At 43.1% G+C, this 11,695-nt stretch overlaps 1 protein-coding gene across 1 annotated transcript; it reads left to right on the forward strand.

Annotated features, from left to right (window-relative positions):
* Positions 1-210: 210 nt before the first annotated feature.
* LOC310711332 (arylacetamide deacetylase-like 4) lies at positions 211-11,351 on the forward strand. Its single transcript, XM_083513170.1, has 4 exons — positions 211-467; positions 1,591-1,807; positions 3,850-3,913; positions 10,371-11,351. Exons 1-4 carry the CDS (start codon positions 291-293, stop codon positions 11,143-11,145), a joined length of 1,233 nt encoding a protein of 410 aa, XP_083369296.1. The 5' UTR covers positions 211-290; the 3' UTR covers positions 11,146-11,351.
* The last annotated feature ends 344 nt before the right edge of the window (positions 11,352-11,695 follow it).

The raw sequence follows: 11,695 nt of genomic DNA on the forward strand, positions 1-11,695 counted from the left end.
TAAAGCCGAAGAGCTCTGGGACAGATACTATGGAACAGGATTGATCAGTGGGCGGACGTGACATTCCTGAGTAGAACATCACACATAGCACCATTGCCAAGAGCCATGAAATTGCTGTTGATCTTCCGATGGATGAAATATCTGCATGGGAGTATGTGTGCTAATTGGGAATTACTTAATTAACTGGTCTACAGCCTATTTAGTAGCGTAGATACCTCTGGTGGAGTCACACAGTAGAAATTCTTCCAGTGTAGACTCAATGTTTCCCTTGCACTCTTTGGAACAGTGAAATGGAGTTTCTTCTGGGCCTCCTGATTGGGGTGATTGGAGTTATAGGGATTCTTTCCCTGTTGCTTCTCTCATTTGCAATTTATTATGATCTTTCCAGGAGTAAAATCCCATCTGGATTTGACAGTCCATTAAAGCTTCGGGTCATTCACTGGACTATCATTATGGTGTTCATTGTGGTAAGTTGGGGACTTGTTGAGCCATTATGTGATGCAGCAGATTATTCTTATGATCTTATGTGAAAGGTGATTAAGAAATGATGATGATGATGATGATGACAACAAGAAGAAGCATCTTTAATTTTTTCTTTATGATTTTCAGTTATATGCATTTCAATAGTTTTACAGTCATTTTAACATTTCAAAACTTGCCATTATGGTAAGTTGGGGCTGGATAAGCAACAGGTGAAGCAAGTGAACCAACAGGTTCTTATGTTCTTATGTGATTAAGGTGATTAAGAAATGTAATTATTCTTATTCTTATTAGCAATCTTTAATACATCTTTAGGTGTCAGGCAAATACATTTCTAAGTCCTTTTAAATGTGTTTGAGGGAGAGATGTTTTTGGTTTCTATATATTTTATATATACCACTTCTATATCTTTTAAAGGTGTTATTGGTTTGCTTTGCACTTCTTTTTATTATGTATTTTGTGTTTTTATCTAGTATTTTTATTCTGCAAACCACCCTTTGATCTTTGTATGAAGGCCGGTATACAAATTTATTTATTTAATAATAATAGTTTATATATTTCAGTAATTCATATACATACTGCACAATAGAGCATGAAATGAGGAAAATCAATGAGTTTACTTGATGATGATGATGGATGAAGATATTATCAAATTTAACAAGAGCTTTATTTTTAACCTGTAGAGGGACACACATAGAGACAAATATATTATTCACACTAATAATATGGTTTGTTTACATCATGGTTTCTTCAGGAAAACACATATGGTCTCATAGGCAAGCAAGAAGATTGTGGATTGTTTCTCCAAAGCTTCTTTTGCCTCTGTACCTTGGCTGGTGTTTGTGTTGGGGTGGCCAAACAAACCATGATGTAGGAAAGCTTTTGGGTTTCGACATCAAGCCATACCATTGGATCGCTTATTGTGACCCAGGGCTGCCTCTAATGACAGTCCCATTCTAAGCAGACTGATTGAAATTAATGGACATGGCTAACATGCACTCATTCATTTCCATGGGTCTACTTTAAATAGGACTTATTTGGATACCACCCCCTGTGAATAGGATGCAAATGTGGGCACTATTTTCATGAGACTGTTCCTTTGCCCAACAGGGGAAGTGTCTTGAACTGCTGGGTATCTGCAGACAGTTTGCCTTTATCCGCTTCCTCCAGATTTTCTGGAATCCAAGAGCGGATCCCAGCCTCTCTGCCAAAGATCTGCATTTTGACGGGGTTCCTGTGAGGGTTTATCAGCCCAAAGCACCATCTGCTGGCCCAAGGAAAGGATTTATGTTCTTTCATGGAGGAGCTGGGATGATTGGAAGCATTGGTAAGAGATTAAGGCTGTCAGCCTGTGAACACTTCTCTAGAGGCAAGCGCTATTGAACTCAAGTAAGCCCATGTAGAATTGCAGAAAAGGAGAGTTGGGAGGGATCCCAAGGGGTCATGTAGACCAACACCCTGCAATGAAGGAATCACAGATGAAGAAGCCCTGCCACCTTCCAAGGGAGTCCGTTCCCTGTTGAAAAACTCGTACCATCAGAAAGGTGTTCCTAATGTTTAGCTGGAATTTCCTTTCTGGGTAGAAGTGCTTAAGATATGAATGTAAGAGAGGTTTACTGGGCTGAGATACAAGAATGTTGGTGGTAGTTCCTGAAGGGACAAGGGGCACACGTGTGCTTTGGATTATTTTTATCTATATGCATATATGCCGCGGGTGGCTCTGTCGGTTAAACCACAGTGCCTAGGGCTTGCCAATCAGAAGGTCGGCGGTTCGAATCCCCGCAACAGGGTGAGCTCCCGTTGCTCGGTCCCTGCTCCTGCCAACCTAGCAGTTCAAAAGTACGTCAAAGTGCAAGTAGATAAATAGGTGAAGGTAAACGGCGTTTCTGTGTGCTGCTCTGTTTCGCCAGAAGCGGCTTCCTCATGCTGGCCACATAACCAGGAAGCTTTATGCCGGCTCCCCCAGCCAATAAAGTGAGATGAGCGCCGCAACCCCAGAGTCAGTCACGACTGGACCTAATAGTCAGGGGTCCCTTTACCTTTACCTATGCTGACTTAGGTCAACAGGAAGAAACAAACAAATGGAGGCACTTGTTATCATGGCTTCCCAGACCCCACATCTCTATTAAGGATTTTTCGTAAGGTCTTGAATTTAAGCCACACTTTAAGTTTTCACAGTCGGAATCTGGAAAGAAAATGCGGCTTATATTTGGGCCAATACAGCATATAATAATTGCTGCTCCTGATCGCTCTGTTTACCAGCCCAGCCACCCTCCCTCCTCATTTACATCTGACCCAATCCCTCACCTCACCTCACCCCACCCCACAACTACCCCACACACATGTGCTAAATAAGTGAACAAATCAACAAACTGCACTTGCACCAGCTTTCATTTGCAAGACCAAATGCAATTTCACAAGTTAGCAATTAATACTGATACTCTTGGCTAGAGATCACAGTGACATTGTGTTGCAACAGCTTATAAAGTAGCAACCTAGTAATCCCATTGCACCAGAAGTGGTTTTAGTCATGCTGGTGACATGACCCGTAAAGCTGTGCGTGGACAAACACCATCTCCCTCAGCCTGAAGCGAGATGAGCGCCACACCCCATAGTCACCTTTGACTGGACTTAACTGTCCAGGGTTCCTTTACTTTTTTTACCTATAAAGTAGTAACTTCAGGAGGAAGGAAGGCTAGAATCAAGTGGAGAGCTTGCCATTATTAGAGACATTGATATTGTGGTGTGGTGGGAGACAACTGTGCCCCTCGCAGAGCTTGCTTCCTGAAATGCAAGAGCCATGATCCTGGACCATTGACCATGCTGACTGGAGAAATGTTTTTTGAGGTGGGCATTTGGGGGGTTATGATAACAAGTCCCCCCCCCCCCGTTTCTGAAAATGGACTTAAGTTTGCATCTATGCATATCGATGATAACATGTGAATTAAATGAAAGCTTGCAAACCATTGGCTGGGTGCCCCATACCTCTTAAGGCTAGGAGTTATATGTGTGTAATTGGATTGAGTTTGCTTTTATAGGTGAACCTATTTGCCTTTTGCAAATCAATTTGTGAACCTGTCTCTGAAGCTTACAATGCGAAAGAGCTTCATATTTAGAATTTCCCTTCCAACTTTTGAGTGTCCTACCAAGATGTCTGCAGCAAAATCACCAAGGAGACTGATTCTTACAGTGCAGTACTTGAGCTGTGTGATGTGCACATGTGAATAAAAAGGTTTATTTTAGAAAAAATTGCATGTACAAATACATTATATATCGGAAGACTGCTGTTCAAAAATGTGCTTTTAAAGGCAAGACTGAAGGCAGCAGATAATTACCTCCCTATTTAAAATTTCCCTCTCATCTTGCTAGACTGCTACCAAGATGTCTGCAGCAAAATTGCCAAGGAGACTGATTCAGTGGTTGTGTCTGTTGGGTAAGTAAATGCAACCATGTATCCTTTTAAATGGAAAATGTGTGTGTGTGTGTGCTTTACACCCAGCATGTTGCTGTATTTTGATGGCATCCCTTGCCATATTCTTTGCAGGAGAAAAAGGCTCCCCATGAAAGCTGTCAACATTCCGATATTAATTTTTATTAGTTTTCAGTTACAATAATCCAATAATACCTTATTATAACACTGCCAAATTATAATGCAGTTAGTAATACCAATCATTCAGATGCCAAATTATACAATTTAGGTACTCTCCTGTGTGCTAGAATTAACGACTTCCATTTGTATTGACACATTAAATTATTTATAAACTACAGGTGAAGCATTCAAACACTCTACTTGTTCTTCCTGTGTGTTGCAATTATTCTGTCTGTAATGTTTCTTCCTGTCCTTGCAAAATATTATGTCTATCTTTTGCCAGTTGTTGTTGTTCTCCATCATGCCTTGGGCAGAGCTAGTGTCCCATTGTTGTTTCAGAAGTTCTCCATTGCTCCATCCTGTGCTTCATTGTTTTGCAACTTTAGCAGCAGCTGCAAACATCACACTGTCCCAATAAATATCCTGTTTTCGCCATTTTTCTCTCATCCTTGGAAGGAGAGTAAGCTGCTGAACTTCAAATAACTCAGTAATGAACTTTATCAACTCCTTGGCAAGCTCACAGATTCCTCTCATCCCTCCGTTCAGCCAAAGTTAAGCGATTACACTTCCAATTTAATTAAATTCCAAGTCCTTTTAGCATTATTCAGATCAGTCTGAGGATAATAAAGAATAGGGAAGAGTCAGCTCTAAGTTTCCATCACAAACCTTTTGCAAAATAGAACTTCCCTCCATTTTCCCCTTTTTTGTTTTGTTTTACACACACAGTTCCATTTGATGTTATATTCCATAGCTGCTATCCAGTTTTCACCGTCTTCATCTGTACATCCATAATTTGAACTAGCATTTAAAAGGAGAACTGCCAAATCATAAATGTATAGAATAAAACTTTATATAAAGAAGCCGTAGGCTCCCCTCCCCGCACTGTCTTTTATACCTAATGAAGTCTTCTTTCAAGTTCAAACCTTAATGAACTTGCAGCTGCTTCAATTCTGCAGTGTATAATCTCATCTCTTCTAGCACGTGTCTGTACATTAGTCGAAATTAAACTCTAATTAACAGAAGAGCCTCTGCTTCTTAATGGCGGCATAGGAGGGTTATTGACAGGTGAAGTGCTTTTGCACTCAGCGCCTCCCTGCCTCCCGCTTTCCATGCTGGAACGAGAGCCAGGTACTGAGACAAACTGCAAGTGAAGCCCATTCCCCCCTGTCCCTGGGGGGGGGGGACTTGCAAGGATAATTACTCTCAATCATCCTTGTTTGCTTCTTCACCAATGATCTCCCGCTGTTGTGGGAGCTGCCTCCATTGAGGCAGACCGGAAGAGGAAGCCGGAAGCAATCAACATTCTGTTCTGTGATTGCAAATCAGAGCTTCATGCACCTAAGACATGAAAATGCTCACTTCTGTGGGGAGACTATGAGCTGGGCATAAGGCCTTGCACAGCACCGCTAACCAGGGCCTCCAGATCAGCCTCAACTTGGAGACCACCCAACCCAGATCCAGCCTACAATCAATTCAGAGATGGGGCTAATAATGTTCAGTTAGGGCTTTTATAGAGTTGCCATATTTCAAACAGGGAAAATCCGGACAGAAAAGTTGTTGAGCTATTTTTATGGGGAAATGGCAGAAACGGCACTGCTGACATGGACTGCCATATGTCCGGATTTCCCCCGACATTGTTTCTGATTGGTGCCTGGACATTGCTGTATTCTGGATGTGCCTGCGGAATTCTGGACGTATGGCAACTAAATCTCTCATTAAACTTAGAGTCAGGAAGGAAGAGGTAAATGAGAGGTCATGCCCCTGCATCTAAACAGAAGTGGGAGGGAAAGTTGCAAGTGGCAAATGCTATTGCACCACCTGGATCCAGTCCTGAAGGGTTCTGCTTCCCTGGCTCTTTTGCTAGCTGGAAAAGTCAGTTTTTTAAGGGCATGATCCAGCTGACTTTCACCTGCATTGTATCTGCTATAACTGATGCAGCAGGCTCTTCTTGGAATCCTATGTGCTCATGGATGTGTTTGGAAAAGATCCTGGAAGCTTAAAACTCTGCTTCTGTTTTATTCACCAGCTACCGCCTGCCTCCAGAGCATTGTTTTATCTGTGCTCTCCTGTGTTTTGGTTTTTTAAATTATTGTTAGTGGTATTTTATGACCTTTTACTGTGTCAATCAGCTTTTGGTGATCCATCAGCATTGGAAGGGCAGGATTCACACACCTGTGTGAAGCAGGGGGTGGACCCTTCAGAACTGGGGTTCAAATGTCACACACACTCAGCCAGCTCTGCCTCTTGCCCTCAGGACTCACAAATGCCACTCTTCCTCCCCTACCCAGGCCACACCCTTCTTTTCTGGGATGCTAGCATCCCAAATTCATATATATGTAAAGGGTTAATTGCAAGAGCTGTAGAATTCTCTGACATCATACACCCTGTAGCAGTTATGACAGTTATGGCAGTTGGTACGGCAGTGACAGCTATTAACAGTCTTTTGCGTGAGAGCAGCTGAACTGTTGTTCTGCTGTCTGCCTCAGGGTTAGTTAGTCTGTAACAGTTTAATCTATGTGACATACTTTTTAGGTGTGCATCATTTCGGGACATAGTAATTCAGTTAACCAGAGGTTAAACTAACCCCATTCCAGCTCCAGGAGAAGCTCTAAAATGAATGAGCAATTTAAGAAACATTCACCTGCATTGTATATTTTAGCTGCAACTGCAAGTGCACTAAGTACATACCCTCCAACATTTCTCTGATGAAAATAGGGACATCCTCTCACACTGAGAGCCAGTGTGGTGTAGTGGTTAAGAGTGGTAGTCTCGTAATCTGGGGAACTGGGTTCGCATCTCCGCTCCTCCACATGCAGCTGCTGGGTGACCTTGGGCTAGTCACACTTCTTTGAAGTCTCTCAGCCCCATACACCTCACAGAGTGTTTGTTGTGGGGGAGGAAGGGAAAGGAGAATGTTAGCCACTTTGAGACTCCTTCAGGTAGTGATAAAGCGGGATATCAAATCCAAACTACTACTACTACTACTACTACTACTACTACTCCTCCTCCTCCTCCTCTTCTTCTTCTTCTTCTTCTTCTTCTTCTTCTTCTTCTTCTTCTTCTTCTTCATACTGATGATTATTTTTTAAATATTCCACACATCTTACTGGGTTGCCCCAGCCACTCTGGGCAGCTTCCAACATATAAAAAATATAATAAAACATTAAAAAACCTTTCCTATACAGGATTGCTTTCAGATAACTCAGGAGTTGGGTAACTCCAAACCCTCCAACATTTATCCAATGAAAGTATGGATGTCCTAAGGGAAAGCAGCACATTACGAGATCAAATCAGAAACCAGAACAGCTGCTATATTTTAAAAAAATATTTTTTAATTAATTTTCCAAATTATTACAAATCAGACCAAATTCCTTAAATTTAATACAATTTCTTAAAATCAGGTTTCTCCTGTTGCAAACACGATCATTCCTCCCCGTAGCTGCATCTTCTCTTGTTTAATGTTCGGTTGTCATCCTTCACTAGACGTTAGTCCATTCTTGCAGCTGACTGGTTTTTCCTCCTTACAAACAGCGCCTCCATTAAATCTTATAAATATATAATCCATTTTACGTGTGTAGTCCTTCATTTACATTGTTGTTTCTGACCTGGTGAGCAGGGAGAATTAATTACTATCTTCCTTTGTTCTGTTCTTTGCCAGCTTATCTGGGTGGTACGAGGTCACATTCCATTCCTTTCACTGTTCACCAACTAGCATACTGGCTGCAGCCTAAATAACTCACAGAGTACATAAACAATCTTAATCTTAAACAATGTTAATCTGCCATTAACATTCCGCTCTGGAGTTCTTCCTCGGCAAACAATAATAATAATAATAATAATAAATTTTATTTATATCCTGCCCTCCCCAGCTGAAGCTGGGCTCAGAGCGGCTAACAACAGTAAAATGATAAAACTTTCTAAAATCTTTTCATTATAAAATTAATTCCAATCAAATTAATGGCAACCATTGGGCTAAAAGTTCTGTGAGGATTGCCAAAGGAGGGAGTCAGGCTGTGCCCTTGCCAAAGGCCTGGTGGAACAGCTCTGTCTTGCAGGCCCTGCGGAAAGATGTCAAGTCCCGCAGGGCCCTAGTCTCTTGTGACAGAGCATTCCACCAGATCGGAGCTACAGCTGAAAAAGCCCTGGCTCTGGTTGAGGCCAGCCTAACCTCTCTGTGGCCTGGGACCTTCAAGATGTTTTTGCTTGAAGACCGTAAGTTCCTCTGTGGGACATACCAGGAGAGGTGGTCCTGTAGGTACGAGGGCCCTAGGCCGTATAGGGCTTTGAAGGTTAAAACTAGCACCTTAAACCTGATCCTATACTCCACCGGGAGCCAGTGCAGCTGGTATAACACCGGGTGAATGTGATCTTGCAGCGAGGACCCCATAAGTAGTCTCGCCATGGCATTCTGCACCCGCTGGAGTTTCTAGGTCAGTCTCAAGGGCAGCCCCACGTAGAGCGAGTTACAATAATCCAGTCTGGAGGTGACCATCGCGTGGATCAACAGTTAAAGACAAAGTATTTTCTCAAGTTCAGTCTCTTGTCAGATCTATTCAGCAGCCATTTATTCTCCCTGCTCCACACCGCTCCCTCACACTCCTGGTCCAATCCAAATATAATTTTAAATAAAGTCCATTCAACCTTGGTTGAGGTGGGAGGGCATAAAAAAACAACCATGTTAAATTCCTGTTAAGCATAAATCAAAAGCCTCCCCCCTCTTTTCCAAGGTGACAGACAGAATAACAGAGCCAAGGCTACGCACGTCTCTTTCGTTTTACAGGGGAGGACGAGAAAAAGAAGACAATTTAGAAACCATATGAAAGCACAAACCACCTTGTCCTCCCGCTTCCTTTCTTGGCTGTTGTGTGGGTTTTCAAGCTTCAGGAAAAAAACATTCAGATACCTTCAAAGAGCCAAGCCCCATTCTTTTGGCAACTGATTGATTGCAGCCCATTATCATATGTCGGTCCAGGAGTGCTTCTAATCAATATTCCAAACTGCCTCTAATAAATACTCCAAATTGAGGAGGAACCAACCATAAATCATGCCTGAGACGGAGGCTCATCCATGGCAGGGACACACTCCCGGGTCGCACCCGTTCTGTCTTTCAAGTTGGCAGACATGGGCTAAAGTGGCACAGCAGGATGCAATGAGCTCCCCAGACCACACTGGGGACATCGCCAGGTTTTTTGCCTCATAAATATGTGAGGGCAGTGGGGAGCAACCGCCATTAACTCGTGTCCCAGGTGGAAACCGGGAAAGCTTCTCTAAATCAGGGATGTCCCTGGAAAATAGGAACATTTAGAGGGTCTGGAAGTAAAAGGTATATGTTATTTAATTGTTAAATGAGTGTGTCTTGTGTAGTTTTTATAGAAGGAAAAAGAGAACTAATAAAAGGTTCATAGCACTCAGGGCTGCCTTCCACATACCCTGCAAATGGGAGTCTAGTTAGTGTCTAACTTCCACATCACGCACCCTGTCTTGTGCCCTCATCCCTTGATCTTACCTGCCTGGAATTTGTCCCTGACCTGAGGTAATCCCTCTTGAAGAGGATTCTGCATGAGTTCAAAGGTTAACCATCTGCAGATGGGGTGTACACCGGGCTTTTTTCAGGGGGAACTCACAGGAACTCAGTTCCAGCACCACTCAGGTGGGTTCTGGCACCTCTCAGGTGGGCACCATTGCCATTCTAAGAGAATGAGGGAGGTGTTCATGATTCATGGATATTTCTGGACTTCTTTTTCTGGAAAAATAGCCCTGGGGGTACATCCCAGTTGGGTTGCACATCCCACATACAGTGGTACCTCGGGTTACATACGCTTCAGGTTACAGACTCCGCTAACCCAGAAATAGTACCTCGGGTTAAGAACTTTGCTTCAGGATGAGAACAGAAATCGTGCTCCGGTGGCACAGCAGCAGCAGGAGGCCCATTAGCTAAAGTGGTGCTTCAGGTTGAGAACAGTTTCAGGTTAAGAACGGACCTCCGGAGCGAATTAAATACTTAACCCGAGGTACCACTGTATATAGTAATGCCTGAGCAAGAATTTGGAAGGCTATTCATGGATACTTGCAGGAATGCTGCTGAAGACCAGCTGCTTGAAGCCACAGGAAGAGGGCCTTGTGTTTGGGCCCTGCTTGCAGGTGCCACATAGAAAGCTGCTTGGACCTGGTGAGAACAGGATACTGTGGTAGATGGCCATGAGCCTGATCTAGCAGGCCCTTCTGGTGTTCTTATGTGATCATGAATGTGTTTGGAAAAGGTCCTGGAAGCTTACCTCTTTGCTTCTGTTTTATTCTGCAGCTACCGTCTGTCTCCTGAGCATCTTCATCCCGCTCAGTACAAGGACTGCCTTGCTGCTACCATACACTTAATTCAAAATGCAGCTTCCCATGGGGTGGATCCTTCCAAAATCATCGTTGGTGGGGACAGTGCGGGGGGCAATTATGCTACTGTTGTTGCCCAGAAATTGGTGGAGAGATCAGACCTTCCAAAACTACGGGCTCAAGTGCTCATCTATGGGACTTCCCAAGCTATGGACCTTAACACGCCTTCCTATCAGCAGAACAGCTCAATGCCACCCTTGTTCCGGGAAAACGTTGCTTACTTTGGAATGCAGTATATTGGAAAGGACACTTCTTTGGCAGGGCAGCTCCTGAAGGGCTCTCACGTGCCAGATTCAATGAGGCTGAAATATGGGAAGTGGGTGAGTCCTGACAACCTTCCAGAGAGATTTAAGGGGAGAGGCTACAAACAAGTCCCACTTGCTCCTTATGAACCTGAAGTCTATAGGCAATTGTCAGAGACATTAGAAGACGATTTTTCTTGCCTTTTTGCTGAGGACTCTGTCATCCAGAAGCTTCCTGAAACCCTGAGTGTGAGCTGCGAGTACGATGTATTACGAGATGACACACTGCTGTACAAGAAACGTCTGGAGGACAATGGGGTGAAAGTCAGCTGGTTCCATGTTGAGAACGGGTTTCATGGGGTGCTAAACCTCTTTGACGCAGGTGTCTTCACAGTCCCTGCTTCAACTGAATTAATGGACAGGATTATCGACTTTGTCAAAAACCTATGAGAGGAAATCTCTTGAATGTGTGGGTCATTCATAAGGAAGGGAGAATCTGCCAACTTTAGCTTCTGACATTTTGTCACTTTTCCAGTCATAAATCAGCTCTCCACAATTCTGTAGTTATATGTGGTTCTTGGGGACAACGGGGAATTGCTCATGAAAATTCACCAGCACTTTTGTGTGAAATTTTCCTAATAAACACTTTTACTTTGCATGGTGTTTTGACTAATCTACACATGATTAGAACCCATTCGCTCTAATATAATACATTTCTATATTGTTTTCACTAATATATAATTTTTTTGGACATTTCCCCTTCCATTTTCATTTTACTACACACTGGTTGGCTGGAGATCTGCTCTCCTAATGCTATTCTAGGCTGAATGAACAGAATTATAGGGTCCAGATCAAGAGAAGTAACAGTTTCACTCCATTTTATCTAAGCCAGACCTGACCAGTAGGACTGTGTCCAGTTCTGGGTGCCACAAATTAAGTAGGATATTGATAAGCTGGAATCTGTGCAGAGGATGTAGGTCAGGCTGATCAAGCGTCTGGA

The sequence above is a fragment of the Podarcis liolepis genome (assembly GCF_965112155.1).
Source record: "Podarcis liolepis genome assembly, chromosome: 7".
NCBI lineage: Eukaryota > Metazoa > Chordata > Lepidosauria > Squamata > Lacertidae > Podarcis > Podarcis liolepis.

Bases quoted from the DNA above. Each gene is read 5' to 3' on its own strand.
- LOC310711332 (XM_083513170.1), top strand. From the start codon at position 291: ATGGAGTTTCTTCTGGGCCTCCTGATTGGGGTGATTGGAGTTATAGGG. The intron at 468-1,590 runs GTAAGTTGGGGA...TTTGCCCAACAG, and splicing joins TCATTATGGTGTTCATTGTG to GGGAAGTGTCTTGAACTGCT. The intron at 3,914-10,370 runs GTAAGTAAATGC...TTTATTCTGCAG, and splicing joins TCAGTGGTTGTGTCTGTTGG to CTACCGTCTGTCTCCTGAGC.